The sequence below is a fragment of the Entelurus aequoreus genome, linkage group LG12, assembly GCF_033978785.1.
Source record: "Entelurus aequoreus isolate RoL-2023_Sb linkage group LG12, RoL_Eaeq_v1.1, whole genome shotgun sequence".
NCBI lineage: Eukaryota > Metazoa > Chordata > Actinopteri > Syngnathiformes > Syngnathidae > Entelurus > Entelurus aequoreus.
The window spans coordinates 44,346,254-44,366,613 of NC_084742.1; the positions used below are offsets into that span (position 1 = coordinate 44,346,254).

The 20,360-nt window shown below is 38.4% G+C and overlaps 1 protein-coding gene across 1 annotated transcript in view; it reads right to left on the bottom strand.

Moving 5' to 3' along the window:
* Positions 1 to 20,360, bottom strand: part of LOC133662242 (pyruvate carboxylase, mitochondrial-like) — a 687,704-nt gene that overhangs the window by 605,117 nt on the left and 62,227 nt on the right. Inside the window, exons 2-4 of the mRNA XM_062066065.1 lie at positions 9,637 to 9,773; positions 6,895 to 6,988; positions 5,498 to 5,588 (exon numbers count right to left, since the gene is read on the bottom strand). Coding sequence (XP_061922049.1) covers positions 5,498 to 5,588; positions 6,895 to 6,988; positions 9,637 to 9,773 — 322 coding nt within the window. The remainder of the gene's footprint in view (positions 1 to 5,497; positions 5,589 to 6,894; positions 6,989 to 9,636; positions 9,774 to 20,360) is intronic.

The following is a 20,360-nucleotide window of genomic DNA, read 5'->3' on the forward strand; positions in this document are numbered from 1 at the left end:
AGTATTTCTGATTCTGATTCTGAAATAATAAGTGCATTTTTTCCACCAAGAAAATAAATGTTTATGTGTTGTTTACATAATTTATTTATACATAACTCCCTTACATGAAGTAACAGGAATATAGGAAACTTCACCTGCAGTGTCCAGTATTAGTTATCGGTATTGGTTCAAATTTCCATCATCGTGCAGCCCTAAATCTAATAGCACACCTCAGTCACTCGGAGTCACATGCAGCAAAGTAATGATTAGAAGTGACCAGTGGTACTGAAAAAAAAAAAAAAAACTCAGCGATGCCAAAGCCAAAAAAAAAAGAATCGTAAAATTATATTTGACAGCATCTAAGACAGTTGTTCTCCTGCATCACGTCAGGTCAACTATCAAATCGAACGCCTGTAGAAAACAGTGAGGCACAGAGACAAACATTCAAGATTATGGAATTTCTACGACCAATTTTGAATGGTAAGATATGGTTTGTTATGATTTGTTTGAGAAATGCTTGACGAATGATATCACGTAATATAGTTACATTTGCACAATTCAACATGTCCAAAAAGGAGGAGGAAGAAGCGAAGCCTACCCCTATTCATTTGCATCATCTCTTAATGGAGAAAATGCACTTTATTATTTGAACCCTGAATGTTAACATTTTAAGAGGCAGGCATTTATGTTACTATTTTTTTTACTGTCAGGGAAAACTATATAATTTTAGAATTTATTTAAAAAATTTAAATTAAGAGGTGTGACTCCACTTATAAAGTGTAGTGGCTTAGTTCTATTGGCCTCATTTGTCATTGTGTTAAACAGATTGTTTTTTTCATTTTGTGAAATCATATTCAGAAAGTTTTACTTGGTTGTTGTCTATCAGTTAAATAATTGAAACGTTGAAATATGAATTAATTCTAACTTATTTTTAATGCAATGACTAATTGATTACCTGGGTCAGAATTTTAGTAGGAAGTGTATTTGTTCTCATATTATAGTTCGGTAGAAAACTATCAGTTGACATTATCCTATTACCTACAAGAGATGTTTGTATTCTTTATTGGAGTGTCTACATTTTGGGCAAAAATGTGAACTGTTATATATCATTTTTTTTCTCACAAAATCTGGTGTTTAATATACGTTATCGGTAAGAGTGTAACGATTGATCAATATATCGATAGATCAATTTCTATTCCTAAATTTCGAGTAAATGTATCTGTCCTCAACAGTTTGCCTTCCAAAAGCTAGGTATCAATCGAAAATCGTGTTGAAAAGAAATCAATCGATTTGATCGATACTAGAAAAAGAAAAACATTGGATTTAAGTTAGCACTTTTAAAAAGAAGGACGTTAAACGATAAAAGTATCTGCCCGTGTGTGACGGCATCAAAACATTAATGGCGGATAGCTGCGGTGATCAAATGCAGAGGCCACACGACAATATTAATTACAATACAAAAACTTTTACCTAAAACACGATTGCAAAAGCCACAACAAACACAAACTACACGACACAATAATAGAAACTCAACTTTAAGCCACAAAAGACGCAAACGACAAAACAGAAGTGACAGCGGAGCAAGTTACGCACTGACTTTTAGGACACAACAACAACTTGCAGCCAAGGAGAAATCATTTAATCAGAAATAAATAGAAACCCCAAAACCAGTGAAGTTGGCATATTGTGTAATTCGTAAATAAAAACAGAATACAATGATTTACAAATCCTTTTCAACTTATATTCAATTGAATATACTGCAAAGACAAGATATTTAATGTTCGAACTGAGAAACTTTTTTTTTTTTTTTTTTTTACAAATAATATTTAACTTAGAATTTAATGGCAGCAACACATTGCAAAAAAGTTGGCACAGGGGCATTTTTACCACTGTGTCACATGGCCTTTCCTTTTAACAACACTCAGTTAACCTTTGGGAACTGAGGAGACCAATTTTTGAAGCTTTTCAGGTGGAATTATTTTCTCATTCTTGCTTGATGTACAGCATAAATTGTTCAACAGTAGATGGTGAAATCCCTAAATTCCTTGCAATAGCTCGTTGAGAAATGTTGTTCTTAAACTTCGACAATTTGCTCACGCATTTGTTGACAAAGTGGTGACCCTCGCCCCATCCTTGTTTGTGAATGACTGAGCATTTCATGGAATCTACTTTTATACCCAATCATGGCACCCACCTGTTCGCAATTTGCCTGTTCACCTGTCGGATGTTCCAATTAAGTGTTTGATGAGCATTCCTCAACTTTATCAGTATTTATTGCCACTTGAGCCAGCTTTTTTGAAACATATTGCAAATTCAAAATGAGCTAATATTTGCAAAAAATAAACTTTTCCAGTTCGAACGTTAAGTATATTGTCTTTGCAGTCTATTCAATTGAATGTAGATTGAAAATGATTTGCAAATCATTGTATTCTGTTTTTATTTACCATTTACACAACGTGCCAACTTCACTGGTTTTGGGTTTTGTTAATGCAAGGAATGGATGAAGGAGGCTATGGAAATTAGAACGTGAGGAGCAAACACCATCAACAGGGATAAAGGGGCCTGGGACATACCCGTGATGGTGTCAGTCATCTGTGACGCCAGGGCAAAGAACAGATTTTGTATGGCCGGGTTCTACTGTTAAAATGTTGGTTACTGTACTTTTATTGAAAATAATGGGTTATGGTAAATGGGTTATACTTGTATAGCGCTTTTCTACCTTCAAGGTACTCAAAGCGCTTTGACACTATTTCCACATTCACCCATTCACACACACATTCCCACACTGATGGCGGGAGCTGCAATGCAAGGTCCTAACCATGACCTATCAGGAGCAAGGGTGAAGTGTCTTGCTCAAGGACACAGGCGTGACGAGGTTGGTAGAAGGTGGGGATTGAACCAGGAGCCCTCAGGTTGCTGGCATGGCTACTCTCCCAACGGCGCCACACCGTATGTATTGAATATTGATCAAATGAGCAGAAAAGGTTTCCTCTTGTTAATTCAGCCTACAGTGTTGGTTGCACTTAATTCAAATAGGATGTTCAAATTAATTCTTGTTTACATAATTTATTTATACATACCTCCCTTACAAGAAGCAACAGGAATATTGTCAGAAAAATTGTATGTAAATTATCAAAAAAACTTTCCGTTCTCTGAGTTCCCAGTGAACAGACAAGAGGCTGTCTTTGTTGTACCAAGCCAAAGGCATGTAAAATTCCATTGTGTACGATGGGAGGAGACAGGAGGGGTTATCTATTTTGATCCAAGACCTGCCCAAGCTCGATCCAGGACCAGTCCAAGGCATCTTTTTCTTTTGTGTTAATGTGACCGAAAACAATGGCTGTTTACATACCCCCCAATCCTTTAGAAACAGCTGTTATGTAAACAGGCAAAGTCCAAATGAAAAGAGGTGGCGTACAATATTTCGCCAGAGCGTGCTGAAAGACTTTACAGAGAGTACAGTCGACGTGTCTCTCCTCAAATTGAGCAAAATTGAATCCTGTTTCTGTTTATTTCCTTGCTTCTTGTCTGTTTTAATAGATGTCATTGATGTTTGAACCTGACAAATATAGGAAACTTCACCTGCAGTGTCCAGAATTAGTTTTTGGTATTGGTTCAAATTTCTATTATCGTGCACTCCCAGATCTAACAGTCGGAGTCACATGCAGCGTTCATGCAGCAAAGTAATAATTAGAAGCCACCAGTGGTACTGAAAAAAAAAATTCAGCAATGCCAAAGCCAATGGAGACCAGTATCAAAAAAAAGAAACGTAAAAATACATTTGACAGCATCTAAGACAGTTATTCTCCTGCATCACGTCATGTCAACTATCAAATTGAACACCTGAAGAAAACAGTGAACAGTGAAGAGACAAACATTTACGATTGTGGAATTTCTACGACCAATCTTACCATATCTTACCAATGGTAAGATATGGTTTGGTATGATTTGTTTGTTTCAGACATGCTTGACAAATGATATCACATAATGTAGTTACATTTGCACAATTCAACATGTCCAAAAAGGAGGAGGAAGAAGCGAAGCCTACCCCTATTCATTCGCACAATAACTTTTAAATTGAGTTCACTTCCTGTGTGAAAAGAAAAAAAAAAGTTTTGAAAAAATATAAATAAAGTAATTAATCATTTCAATGATTGCAATTGAAAATATGTTCGTTTCCTGGTAGGCCTCATTTGGGTAACCGGGTGACACATGGCAGACTGACAAAGCTTAACCTATTGTTACTATAACAATCTACAAGGTAAATATAGTTGGCTTCTCTTTCTTCCCCTCCATTTATCTGCTTTATTTTGTATTTCAAGTTATCATTACATATATGTATTGTTGCATTTGAACAATTGTATTGTTGATAATAGAGGTAATTATTGTTATTATTCATTATCAATAGTGCTATTTCTATTGGTATTTGTATTCATGCATTTGTAGTGTAATAAATTTCATTGTCATTTCTGTATTATTTTTTTCACGAACTGCATCTTTGCTATCACTTTTACATCTTATTTGTACATATCCTATTTGCTGATGATGTTCTGTTGTTATTGTTATCTTTGTCTTATCCCCCTCTTGTCCCCGCAATTTCCCCCTCTGTCCTTCTTTTTTTCTCTTTCCATCCCCTCCTGCTCCGGCCCGTCTGTACCAAATAATAATATAAAACATTTAATAAAGTCAAATAAAAATAAGGCAACAAGAGAAGTATCCCACACTACTCTTTTGTAAAGTAAATTTGCACAGCCGATATGGGCATCTACATTAACTATATGATTTGCCTGAGTAGCTGAACAGAACAAAAAAATAAAGAAAGTATGAAAAATATGAAATATTGTGTATATGTTCAATACTCTTTGTTCTGATACAAAGTTGTGTGCCACATAAAGCATTACAAATTGTACACCGTAGTTATCAGCATTATTATTTAGATTCTTATTTGTGAATTCATTTAAATACCAACCTGTCTTAACGTGTTGATATGTTATTTTACTCGACGGTTGCTTATGGTTTTGTAATGACTATTTTGTTAAAACAAAATGTTAAAAATAAACATAGCACTTTTTCTATAATTTACATTGCACTGTTTGTCTTATTTTGCACAAACAGTGTTTATTTGTTAAATGTATCCAGTGGCATCACATGATCACAGTAAAATATTGTGTTTATTTCACACCACATGTGACCTGACTAAAAAAGCTGCTACATTAAGTTAAGTTAAGTTAAAGTACCAATGATTGTCACACACACTTACTAGGTGTGGCGAAATAAATCTCTGCATTTGACCCATCACCCTTGATCACCCCCTGGGAGGTGAGGGGAGAAGTGGGCAGCAGCCGTGGCCGCGCCCGGGAATAAGTTTTGGTGATTTAACCCCCAATTCCAACCTTTGATGCTATGTATCGGTATTGGAAATGAAATGTTGGGCAATATCGGCAGATCGGTAAGAAAGCCAATACTGGACATCCTAACTGTTTTGAGTTTGTGAGTAAAATGAGCAGTGACACTTTACCTTGGCTACTTTGATGATGTCTGGGATATCCAGGTAGGCGGCTACAGGCGGCAAACCTTTCCCAATGAGGTATGCCTCGTCTGCTTTTTGTCTGCAAAGCATAAAACAATACATTTAATAAAGAGATGTGTTTTATTTCTACATATAACAAGCTAAAAAGTCAGCCATGCGGGTCATTTGTCATGAAAAAAAACAGCATTCTTTCTAAAACTACCATTTTGGTTGAAACAGTGTGGCAAGACGTGAAGAACACTCAGAACAAAGCAAAGTTTAAAGAGGTCAAATTTGGATTATTTTTTAATTGAGAACACTTCCTTGTGGTGTACATAACATTTAATGGTGGTTCTTTGATCAAAATGTTGCATAGATTATGTTTTACAGACCAATGGACGTCGAGTGGATCTAGATCATAGTGGGAGAGGTTAGGCCTGTCCTGTGTTGGGCTTTCAAAGCCACAATGTGCTTCTTCGTGTCATTTGGCCACAAGATGACACTGTTGGCTTACATTTCCCACTGACCCTTTGCAAACAAACAGCTGCTTATGCTCTGATTGATTTCTAATGAAGTGGTTCACCCAATAGCAAAGTGGGCAACCTTACTTTTTAAAAGAGAAAATAAATACATGAATATATTATTTTTTTTAAAAACCTTCACTTTTGTTATTGAAAAAGTGCATACAAATGACCAATTACACAACGACAAAACATTGTGTTGTACATCATTGATGATAAATCTGGTTTTATTGTCACCATCTAAAGACTCGTAGGCAGGTTGTTGTCCGCATTTCCGACATGAATGTTAGGAGAGTGTCCGTGTGGTTGTGTGATGCTACGCCACCTATTTATTAGCTGCGCCTGCTTTTTCCGAGCCCGCAAGGTCAAGGAGTTACAACACTGCAGTGTGATGGGGAAGCCAGTACTGGACTGAGGCACATTTTCATCATCATAGCCACAGTCATATAGACCAGTGGTCCCCAACCTTTTTGTAACAGCGGACCGGTCAACGCTTGAAAATTGGTCCCATGGACCGGGGGTATGGTATTTTTTTATTTTTTGGCATAAAAAAATACAATCATGTGTGCTTACAGACTGTATCCCGGCAGACTGTATTGATCTATATTGATATATAATGTAGGAACCAGAAATATTAATAACAGAAAGAAACAACCCTTTTGTGCAAATGAGTGTGAATGAGAGGAGGGAGTTTTTTTGGGTTGGTGCACTAATTGTAAGTATATCTTGATTTAATAAAAAATAAAAACACATTTTTTTTATTTTTTTTATTTTCTTGTGCGGCCCGGTACCAATCAACCCACGGACCGGTACCGGGCCACGGACCGGTGGTTGGGGACCACTGATATAGACCAAACAACATTTACACTAGCAAAATATTCATACCTGTGCATCTGTCCAGTGTCCTGCTCTGAGTACACCGCCACTGTTCGAATCCCGAGCTCAGTGCACGCTCTGAACACACGGATCGCAATCTCACCTGGACGAGGACAAGAATTGCATTGATTTTAACAAAGAGTCTTTACCTTGTGATGACTTTCCTTAGGCTTCTGGTTGCCCAAGTGTCCTCAGAGTTAGGGGTAATAGCACCCCCCTATGGCAATGACATGTACACAAAGACCTGCAAATGTGTTTTTGTGTCAGCAGATACTAGTTTTATAATTGTTTTTATTGTTTGGAAGTGAAAATGCAAGAATTAAAAGATAAACGGTAAAAGTTTTTTTTGCTTGAAGAAGTGAAATCTGGCCTGATATGATCTAGTCTGTGTCTATTCATCACACACACACGCACGCACACACACGCACACTCTCGTATTTGTTACCTGCTTGAGATCTCTGAAAAATGCCTACCTCTTTAGGACCACCCTTTCTAGATATATAAAGATTTGTATTTACAACATTCATAATATAAACATACTATACAAATATAAAGACGCTTGTTGTGAAAATTGAGTTGGAATTTCACAAGAAAAACTTAGAATTTTGGCAGTATTATAATAACAGTCGTAGTTTTACTCAACACAAGTCAAAATTTAAAAAAAAAAAATGAACATCTGTGCAATATTATGATAAAAGTTGGAATTTTACTCAATAACAGTCACAATTTTACAAGAAAAAAACGTAACATTTTGGCAATTTTATGAAAAGAATCGTAATTTTACTCGACAAGTCATAATTTTATATGAAAAATAAAAAATGTTGGTAATATGTTAATAATCGGAATTTTACTTGGCAAAATTATGACAAAAGTCATAATTTTACCCAAAAAATGTCATTATTTTACAAGAACAACAAAAAATATGGAAATATGTTGATAAAAATCTGAATTTTATATGACAAATGTCGCCCATTTGCATTAAAAAGTAATAATTTTACATAAAAAAAGTTGACACTGAGAAAAAGACTGATTTTAGTTAATGTATTCATTTTGTTTGTAATTGTTCTTTAATCTTCATTATTTACTTGAAATTATTACAGCATGTCATTGTATACATATTTATTTTATTTTTGTAATTAATTTTGGCCAAAGGGGGCGCATTTCAATTTCTTACACACACTTGTTATTTCACATGTTGACCAGAGGGGGAGCACTTTTAAAACTGATGCACAGTCAATTTGAAAAATATTTCACCACCATTTTTTGTTTTTTATAATGTGCTTAAGGCCGATGACAAATGGGTCACGGACCACAGATGGCCCCTGTGCCGCACTTTGGGCAACGCAGCTGTAGAAGCTTAACTGTTAATGGCCACTATAGTCTTAGTACCGTAGTGTATTTGTTCATCCTATGGTCACATATGGGACGCGGGTTGTCGTAAAATCAGCTGTTCACCTGGCGAGTTTTTTCGGGGATGAATAGGGAAGTCCTTCTTTAGCTGCCGTCTTATTTTATCATATATTGCTGCCTTTGCACCTGTCAATGTTTACTTTTGTATGCACATTAAATCAACAAAAAATCCTAACTTTGGAGCAATGTTCACGGACTGTAGTATTTGGCTCTCTATTAGATGCAATGGTTTTCCGTATTGGGACCATGATTTCGATCCTAACTTGTTCACCGGTCCTCATATGGAAGGTACTTTTCCTTGTTGATGTCTTAAGAAGAGTAGAAATACAAGAACATACACACACACACACACACACACACACACACACACACACACACACACACACACACACGCACACACACATGCACTGCAGTGTGGTGAATGTGATCTAATGCGGTGAGGATATCACGTCACGCCGATGCAAAGGACCGGACACTGACAAAACGTCTTACTCTGTGTAGGTAGGTGCGTTTGTGTGTGTGTGTGTGTGTGTGTGTGTGTGTGTGTGTGTGTGTGTGTGTGTGTGTGTGTGTGTGTGTGTGTGTGTGTGTGTGTGTGTGTGTGTGTGTGTGTGTGTGTGTGTGTGTGTGTGTGTGTGTGTGTGTGTGTGTGTGTGTGTGTGTGTATTTGTTTGCATGTGCGTGTATGGCAGGGACCAAGAGTCATCTGAATCGCAATGACAAATTAAAGCAGTTTAATGGAAGAACTGACAAGAATCTATGAACGCATGCAGGTACATTTGCATTTGCAGGAGATCAATACATGACAATATTAGCTAAAATAAAATAAGGGATGTTGAGCTTTACCAACTTAGGCAAAATATATATAAATCTGACTATTTCTAATTGGCTAATTTGTTTTCGGAGGATAATATAAAACATGAGAACCAATAATTAAAATGCAAAGAGCCCTATGCTTATTTAATAGCATAACTGATTGCCAGTAATATCCCAAACTCATTCAGCACATTTTATGCCCAAGCATAGAAGTGTAAAACACTAATACGCGTTAAAACTTAACAGGGCTTTCGGCAATAACAGTAATAGACTGCACTTTTGTCTTTAGCAGCGTTCTATGAGGGTAAAAAGAAGAGGAAAAAGTGTTGCCGCCCATACAGAATGTGTGCTTAAAAATCAATAAAGACCAAAGCAAATTGGTAAATATGATTTTGGATGGCATTGCAGTCATTTTCTATCTTTCATTATAAATACACATGAAAGCCTCATCAATTAAAAGGATTCCAACGGAATGACAGACGACAGTATGAGCTTGGAAAGACGTGGCAGGAAGACAAGTCTTACCTCTGTTCGCCACCATCACTTTCTTGATTGGTCGATACTCGCTCTGCGTTGTCAAATAGGCAGTGCGGGACAGAAGGCAAGCCCTCCTCACCGCCAGCAGGCTGAGGCCGCCTCGAACCGCAGCGTACTTGAACATCCTGCGTGATGACAAACATTGATATTTTTAGGGCATAAACAATATGCTAAATGTACAATACAGCAACCGAGGCTCCATTCAAAACAACGCACAGTAAAATGTCAATCATCAACGATTCTAGATGAACGGCAATCATAGAGGATCACAGTGAGGCTAATTATGTGCTTCAAGTTGATTGAGTTAGAGTAAAATGTCCACAAACGTAAAAACATCTATTAAAGCGCTGTAATGGCCAGTTATCTATATAATCAACTGAAACTCACATTAGGCACAACATCTCATTCTAGATTGAATGACAATATATTTTTTAATTGGCAGGTATTGATTCCACAACGTCAATTATTGTAGGTGTAGTTTGCAACAAACAGTGTAATGCATCATAACGAGAGCTGTTTCTTATATGTTGACACACTACAACTAAAGTAAATCATTAATTGTGCTGGTAAATTACAAAACCCAAAACCAGTGAAGTTGGCCCATTGCGTAAATCGTAAATAAAAACAAATACAATGATTTGCTAATACTTTTCAACCTATATTAAATTAAATGCACTGCAAAGACAAGATAGTTCGAACTGAGAAACTTTGTTATTTTTTGCAAATATTAGCTTATTTGGGAATTTGATGCCTGCAACATGTTTCAAAAAAGACTGAGAAAGTGGAGGAATGCTCATCAAACACTTATTTGGAACATCCCACAGGTGAACAGGCTAGTTGGGAACAGGTGGGTGCCATGGTTGGGTATAAAAGCAGCTTCTAAGAAATGCTCAGTCATTCACAAACAAGGATGGGGCGAGGGTCACCACTTTGTCAACAAATGCGTGAGCAAATGGTCAAAAAGTTTAAGAACAACATTTCTCAAAGAGCTATTGCAAGGAATTTAGGGTTTTCACCATCTACGGTCCGTAATATCATCAATAGGTTCAGAGAATCTGGAGAAATCACTGCACGTAACATTGAATGCCCGTGACCACACTTCAGAAAACCACTGTCAGTAACTACAGTTGGTCGCTACATCTGTAAGTGCAAGGTAAAACTCTACTTTGCAAACCGAAAGCCATTCATCAACAACACCCACAAACTAAACCCAAGCTCACCCAAGATGGACTGATGAAAAGTGGAAATGTGTTCTGTGGTATGACGAGTCCACATTTCAAATTGTTTTTGGAAACTGTGGACGTCGTGTCCTCCGGATCAAAGAGGAAAATAACCATCCGGACTGTTATAGGCGCAAAGTTCAAAAGCCAGCATCTGTGATGGTATGGGGGTGTATTAGTGCCCAAGGCATGGGTAACTTACACATATGCGAAGGCACCATAAATGCTAAAAGGTACATACAGGTTTTAGAGCAACATATGTTGCCACCCAAGCAAATTATTTTTCATGGACGCCCCTGCTTATTTCAGCAAAACAATGCCAAGTCACATTCTGCACGTGTTACAACACCGTGGCTCCATAGTAAAAGAGTGTGGGTACTATACTGGCCTGCCTGTAGTCCAGACATGTATCCCATTGAAAATAATGTATGTGGCACATTATGAAATACCACAACGGAGACCCCGGACTGTTGAACAGCTTAAGCTGTACATCAAGCAAGAATGGGAAAGAATTCCACGTGAAAAGCTTCAAAAATTGGTCTCCCCAGTTCCCAAACTTTTACTGAGTGTTGTTAAAAGGAAAGGCCATGTAACACAGTGGTAAAAATGTTACCGCTGTTGTCAATAATTCTGTTTATCGTAACATACCTACCTGGAAAGTAACAATATTGAGGCAACAATTGTCTTTTCCGACACTAACATCACTTTAAACAATTAAAACAATGTAGGCATGGGGCCTTCCATCCAATAATTTTCTACCGCTTGTCCTTCTCAGGGTACGGGGAAACTGGAGCCTATCCCAGCTGTATGAACTCAATCATTTTGCTGGCATGGATACTGCCATGTATATGTGTGATTGTTTATGCCGTCTCTCACTTCCATACAGTGTGAAAGAAACTTGAACTGAGTGAAATCTCTGGTCGAGCATCCACTATCTGTCCCTTCGGGTGGAGGCGAGGACATTAGCTTACACACACAGGATGCAACCCAGAGAAGCATGGTAAGGCAACAAAAATTAGGAGACAAAAAGCTGATTGTAAAGCCAAATGTACACGGTGGGAATATTTTGGCTTCAAACCGAATGAGAAAAGTTAGATCGAGCCAGTATGCCCAATTTGTTGGAAAAAGTTTGGCAACAAAAAAGAACAAACAACAGTTTTTCCACCTGGGGGAAAACTACACTGCAGGATATTTAATATTTAATGAAGTGACCATAAAGACTAAGTCAATTTTAGTTTGTTTACTTTTCAAGATAACTTTAAGTTAAAGGCCTACTGAAACCCACTACTACCGACCACGCAGTCTGATATATATCAATGATGAAATCTTAACATTGCAACACATGCCAATACGGCCGGGTTAACTTATAAAGTGCAATTTTAAATTTCCAGCTAAACTTCTGGTTGAAAACGTCTTTGGATGATGACGTATGCGCGTGACGTAACCAGTGAAACAGAAGTATCGGTACCCTATTGAATACAATACAAAATAGCTCTGTTTTCATCTCATAATTCCACAGTATTCTGGACATATGTGTTGGTGAATCTTTTACAATTTGTTTAATGAACAATGAAGACTGCAAAGAAGAAAGTTGTAGGCGGGATCGGTGTATTAGCGGCGGACTACAGCAACACAACCAGGAAGACTTTGACTCGGATAGCAGACGCTAGCCACCGACCGCACGGATGATCGTGGTGAAGTCCTTCGTCCTTCCGTCGATTGCTGGAACGCAGGTGAGCACGGGTGTTGATGAGCAGATGAGGGCTGGGTGGCTTAGGTGGAGCGCTAATGTTTTTATCATAGCTTTGTGAGGTCCCGTTATACTAAGTTAGCTTCAATGGCGTTGTTAGCAACAGCATTTTTAAGCTTCGCCAAGCTGGAAAGCATTAACCGTGTATTTACATGTCCCTGGTTTAATAGTATTGTTGATCTTCTGTCTATCCTTCCAGTCAGGGATTTATTTATTTTGTTTCTATATGCAGTTAAGCACAATGCTATCAGGTTAGCTCCGTAGCTAAAGTGTTTCGTCTATGTATTGTCGTGGAGATAAAAGTCACTGTAAATGTCCATTTCGCGTTCTCGACTCTCATTTTCAAGAAGATATAGTATCCGAGGTGGTTTAAAATACAAATCCGTGATCCACAATAGAAAAAGGAGAGTGTGGAATCCAATGAGCCCTTGTACCTAAGTTACGGTCAGAGCGAAAAAAGATATGTCTTGCACTGCATTCTAGTCCTTAACTCGAACGTTCCTCATCCACGAATCTTTCATCCTCGCTCAAATTAATGGGGTAATCGTCGCTTTCTCGGTCCGAATCGCTCTAGCTGCATTGAAAACAATAGGAAAATATGAGGAGGCTATCAACTGACTACGTCACGCTACTTCCGGTAGGGGCAAGGCTTTTTTTTAATCAGATACCAAAAGTTGCGATCTTCATCGTCGTTGTTCTCTACTAAATCCTTTCAGCAAAAATATGGCATTATCACGAAATGATCAAGTATGACACATAGAATGGATCTGCTATCCCCGTTTAAATAAAAAAAATTCATTTCAGTAGGCCTTTAATGACCTTCCAATTACAATGGTAGAAAAATACCAATAAGAAATAGACGTATATCGCATTTAAAAAAGGTTTTTTTTGCATCACTATTTTTATTATTATAATTGATAAATTACTGCTTAATTTAGTCCCAAATTATTGACATTTATTTATTTATTACGTTTATTGGCAATAATATTTGGGACAGTATATTGTCTAGCAACATGTATTATTGGCCCAGGCCTAACAGAATGACTAACCCACTATGTGGTGTTTTATAGCCATATTTAGTCCCAAAAAATACCACATACTATAAAACACAAACATACATTGTGCCAAAGGACTGTAGGTGCTTCTGTCGCAGTCGATAACATTTCTTAAAAGCTTCATTGGTGATGGTACAGGAGTATAAAATAAATGACTCGACAGATGACATGACACCGATGGTCCGTTGCTGCCCCCCTGGGGTCCAAAGCAGCATACCATCCACTAGTGCAAATAGCTAGACAAAACTGTGTTTCCTTTGCTAGACATTACAGACCATTCAGTGTGTTAGGACTAAGGTCTAATTGATTAACTAGTTAAGAGGTGTGTCAAGACACTGTGTGTGTTTAATCATCGGCATACAACTACAAAGCTTTGGTTAATCAAGAAAGAATTGATTCCAAAAACAAAGGCCACTCGGCCACATAAGAACATGGACACAACAAAAGAAGACACAGTGGTGAGTTAGAGGTATTAAACAGTTAGCTGAAGTATCAACATGGCTTCAAATTAACCAAATTATAACAAAACAGTCTCAATGTGTTTCTCTTTGAAGAAACAATCATTAAATAAAATCCCGGTCAACAGTAATCCAAATAAAATAGAGCGGGTAAAGGAATTTAAATATCTGGGTGTTATTTTGGACCCTAAGCTAAAAATTCTTGGCCATATGATAAAAATGACTAACACCATGAAAATAAATATAAATAGTTTCAGGTTGAGTAGACCTTATCTGTTCAAGCTGCACAAGTTTACATGCATGCAGTGATTTAATTAGTCTGGGGACAGGCCATGAAATGTGTAGGAATATTCTGTTGTCATTATATAAACAAACACTAAAGAGATTTGACCAAAAAAACAATGAAAAATCATCACTGCCGTATTACCCAAAGATATAACATGATGAGTTTAGATCATTTTATACATTTTTCATATCTAAAAGCTGTTTTTAAGTGTCTTAATGAATTAGCCCCTGATGTGATGTGTAAAGAAATACAAAGACACAGTAGTGAAGGTGTGCGGACCCGAGCTGTGGAGTGAAAAGGTGCCGGACGACTCTGGGTCAGTCTGCATTCTCAGCGAAGGCCTTACATCTGTGGAACTCTTTGCCACTGGAGTTAAAGTCACAGTCGGACATTAATCTTGTCTCCACAAAACTGAAGAAGCGACGATTACCCCATTAATTTGAGCAAGGATGAAAGATTCGTGGATGAGGAACGTCAGAGTGAAGGACTAGAGTGCAGTGCAGGACGTATCTTTTTTCGCTCTGACCGTAACTTAGGTACAAAGGTTCATTGGATTCCACACTTTATCCTTTTTCTATTGTGTATCACGGATTTGTATTTTAAACCACCTCGGATACTATATCCTCTTGAAAATGAGTCGAGAACGCGAAATGGACATTCACAGTGACTTTTATCTCCACGACAATACATCGGCGAAGCTCTTTAGCTACGGAGCTAACGTGATAGCATCGGGCTTAAATGCAGATAGAAACAAAAGAAATAAACCCCTGACTGGAAGGATAGACAGAAAATCAACAATACTATTAAACCATGGACATGTAACAACACGGTTAATGCTTTCCAGGCTGGCGAAGCTTAACAATGCTGTTGCTAACGACGCCATTGAAGCTAACTTAGCAACGGGACCTCACAGAGCTATGCTAAAAACATTAGCTATCCACCTACGCCAGCCCTCATCTGCTCATCAACACCCGTGCTCACCAGCGTTCCAGCGATCGACGAAGGACTTCACCCGATCATAGATGCGGTTGGCGGCCCGGAGACGGAGGAAGTCAAGGTGAGGTCGCCGGCTAGCGCGTCTGCTATCCATCTCAAAGTCCTCCTGGTTGTGTTGCTGTAGTCCGCCGCTAATACACCGATCCCACCTACAGCTTTCTTCTTTGCAGTCTTCATTGTTCATTAAACAAATTGCAAAAGATTCACCAACACAGATGTCCAGAATACTGTGGAATTTTGAGATAAAAACAGAGCTTTTTGTATTGGATTCAATGGGGTCCGAATACTTCCGTTTCAACGATTGACGTCACGCGCATACGTCATCATACATAGACGTTTTCAACCGGAAGCTTCGCGGGAAAGTTAACCCGGCCGTAATGGCATGTGTTGCAATGTTAAGATTTCATCATTGATATATAAACTATCAGACTGCGTGGTCGGTAGTAGTGGGTTTCAGTAGGCTTTTAACATCCTTCCACTTCCTACCGCTTGTCCCTTTCGGGGTTGCGGGCCAACGCAGACAAACATTCACACTCACACATGCACCATAGGGACAATTTAGTGTTTAGTTTAGTCTTTATTTGAAGAGACAATGCACAGAAACATTACAGATATGTTCTGCGCCAGATTATAGCTAAATAGCCCGTTTCCATCTGCAGTCCCTGGCTACCTAAATTAAAGAGATACAAAAAACATGCAATACAATTATAACAATAAAATTATACTATAGCATGTAATCAAATTAAGAAAAGTCATAAAATGCCCTTTCATTGACACATACTTATACATTACAACCAATCAGCAAACTACTACAAATGTACACCTAAGTACAGAGGTGTGGACTCGAGTCACATGACTTGGACTCGAGTCAGACTCGAGTCATGAATTTGATGACTTTAGACTCGACTTGACAAAATGTAAAGAGACTTGCAACTCGACTTAGACTTTAACATCAATGACTTGTGACTTCACTTGGACTTGAGCCTTTTGACTTGACATGACTTGCTACTTTCCCCAAAAACTAAAGCTTAAAAAGTTATTTTGGAGCGCTCCGTAGCTTTCATTTTGTACGTGTCTGTCTGTCTATCAGCGTGTGTGCTGCGTGGCAGCATGTGTGCTCTCAGTACAACAGCCAATCAAATTAGATCTACATTGTTTTCATCACACAGCATTCAGCCAATCAAATTGCAGGACAACCAATGAACAATAGTTGTCAAACAACGCGCCAGTGAGAGAGATTTATACCAAAGTTGGTTTCGTTCGGGTATAAAAACTACGACTTGGTCAACAAAAAAGGAATTGCCGTATGCAAATCACGCAGTTCGAATATTACAGACGGAGACGCAACAACTTCCAACTTCATTCGACATTTGAAGTTGCACAAAGAAGGGTAAGTTTTGAATGTAAGATAACGTTTATTGGCTAAGTAACGTGACTTTTATTTGCTGTGTAGTTAAATCAGTGAGGCTGTAAACTCACTGCTAACGTCATAACCATAGACATCTTATAAGGGTACGCAGCATCGAGCGCTACTGCTTACTGGCGCAGACGAGACGCGGGGCCGCCATCTTGGAGTGGTGATCCGCTCCACTCAGTGCAATTCATTTGGCAGGAGCAATGAACTGTCAGGGCATTTAATTCATTTTACCTCACTGAATACCACTCATTTTCACACGCTTTTTTGTCATACGTGTAGCTATGATAACGGACACATATTTTATTATTCATAGTTTGCTTAACAGTAATATGATATTCTTATATGCTATAAGTGACCAGACGTCCGAGATCAAAACCGGGAATATAAGCCCAGAGAAGGGGGGAAAAAAAGGTCAGCTATTTTTTAAGTTGAAGAAACAATATAATTACGTTATATATACATGCGTATATCCTACATAAACAATGTATGAATACATTAGATATCTATATATCTTATAGACCGTATCTCTGTTGCTGCAGCAGCAGAGAGTTTATTCTGTCTTGACACTTTGTATTGATACTTTGTATTACATTCTTCCCTTAAATGATCATGTTTACAGTGATTGTTATATATGTATTTTTTATGTATGTCACTTTGGAAAAAGCGTCTGCCAAATACTTAAACATATATAAACACCTAAAAGTCTTTATATCAGCTAAAACCACCAATCTGTTTCACTGGATTCAGAATAAAACCAAATGCTGTCTTACCCAACAATGTTAGTATTTGAATATTGTTACTTGAAGACTTATTCCTGGTTACAATTATACTGTTAAGAAAGTATTGTCTTATATTTTGCCTAAAATGAGAATGCATCATAATCAGTGGCGGCTGGTGAATTTTGTTTTAGGTGGGTCTGAAAGTTTGTAAAGCAAATCCCTGTAGGGTCGTCATCCTCCCCCAGAAGATTTATTTGTGATTTTCACATACAAATATTGAAGATCTTTGCTCCTTCTCAACTATGTGGTAATGTTATTTTCATAAGATACAACCAATAGTACATTAATGTTAAATCTTACTTGTGAAAAGTAATCCCCCGATTCCTATTTTCAACAGTCCGCTCATTTGAGCAGAAAAACGCTGAACACCAGCCCGGCATCTTTGTTTTCTACCTGTCAACTGTCAGTTTAGGCTGCTCGCCGGCTCCTCATCACCACTTCAAGATGCAATATGCTCGCGTCACAGCAACCAATACTGCGTCTACTTATAAGATGTCTATGGTTATAACATCATTTCAAACACAGCAATCTGTTGCGTCCACTGCAGTTTGCTACCTTATTCATACTTTTTATCAAGTGATTTTTTTAAGCAGGGTTGCATGAGGTACCTACACTTAACGTTACGTTAGTCAATGTATCACACATAGTAACATAACGTTAGACGGCGGTCAGCAGCACCGTGTATTTTAGCCACCTACAAAAAGACAAACATAGTCAAATAAAGGTCAGTTAAAATGTTTACTGTATTAAGAATATGTGTACATATTGCATAGGGCCCTGACATCTAAAAAGTAAAACTCTGTTCATTGTTATGTTCGTGTATTTGTTATGTTTTTCATATGTACGCACACATAAACACACGTACAGTATGAGATGAGATCAATGAGAACAGAATAGAAACTGCTGTGGAACTAGTTACAATGCAATATGCCATGGAAATACAATGTTAACACTTTTGTACAAATAAGTACAGTTGCACTTGTTTTTGCAAATGTGTTTATTCTGTAAAGGAATGAGTTAAATGTTTAAAATTGTTTAAACTATTAAAATGACTGGTTAATAGTGCTATTATGAATTGCAATGTCAGTACTATTTTTTTTCCTGCTATTTCAAATGCACTTGTTTTAATAAATAAATACAGCGGTTTAAAAGCATACACAATCCGTGTAAAAATATTAGTCTGTGGTTAAAAGGACTTGAAAGGACTCGAAACTCAAAATGCAGGACTTGTGACTTGACTTGAGACTTTCCAGTCTTGACTTTGGACTTGACTCGGGACTTGCCTGTCTTGACTCGGGACTTGACTCGAGACTTGAGGGCAAAGACTTGAGACTTACTTGTGACTTGCAAAGCAATGACTTGGTCCCACCTCTGCCTAAGTAATACATTCACTCACGGGAAATAAATGCATAACAAGTTGTCATAAATATCACAACAAAGCCAGCATCGATACATAATGTGTCCTGTGGTGTGACATAATGTGAAATATGAAGGCAGGGGCAAATTATTTTTAAAATTCAGAAGTGGGTGCTAGACACTCAATGATAAAATGTTGTGTTCAAGACCCATCCATCCATTTTCTACCGCTTGTCCCTTTCGGGGTCACGGGGGGTGCTGGAGCCCATCCCAGCTGCATTTGGGCGACAGGCGGGGTACACCCTGGACAAGTCGCCACCTCATCGCAGGGCCAACACAGATAGACAACATCCACACCCACGTTCACAAACAAGGTGTTTCCACCAATTTAGTGTTGCCAATCAACCTATCCCCAGGAGGGAACCCACGCAGTCACGGGGAGAACATGCAAACTCCACACAAAGATCCCGAGCCCAGAGCCCCCGTTACCACCGTGCTGCCATGTGTTCGAGACCCGTAAAATATAAAAAGTTCCGCTGGACCAGAATCACTTTGGTGAGTTTTAATGCTGATTAAGGGCCTCAATAATGCGATCAAAGTGGGAGAATACATTTAAAAAGTTAAAAGTTAAAGTTAATGTACCAATGATTGTCACACACACACACTAGGTGTGGTGAGATTATCCTCTGCATTTTACCCATCACCCACACCCCCTGGGAGGTGAGGGGAGCAGTGAGCAGCAGCGGTGGCTGCGCCCAGGAATCATTTTGGTGATTTAACCCCCAATTCCAACCCCTGATGCTGAGTGCCAAGCAGGGGGGTAATTGGTCCCGTTTTTATAGTCTTTGGTATGACTCGGCCGGGGTTTGAACTCACGACCTACCAATCTCAGGGCGGACACTCTAACCACTAGGCCACTGAGCAAAAGGCAAAAAACTAAGCAATTTATTAATAAGACCTTTATAGCTTTTTGCTGCTCAGGCCCTGAATAATGAATTCAAGCGTGTGAGCATGGCCAGAGTACACCTATAAAAATACATCAAAACACTACGTACGTGCTGGGGGATACCCAGCCAGCAAGATGGTAAGCGAAGCTGCAGTCGCTTATCAAAAATGCTCTTTAATCACAAAAAAATGTGAAACATGTGGGACAGTGCAGCCCTGCAGCAGAGATCATCTTTCTAACCTGCCATGATGCTCAGTCATGATGTTCCATTCCAGGAAGCAGCATGACTTGCACTGCAGAATGCAACCGGGGACTCCTCTTCTGGGAGGCACTACTTTTGTCCGTAAAAAAGTTACACAAGAGTGAAGTGAATTATAATTATATAGCGCTTTTCTCTAGTGACTCAAAGCGCTTTTTACATAGTGAAACCCAATTATCTAAGTTACATT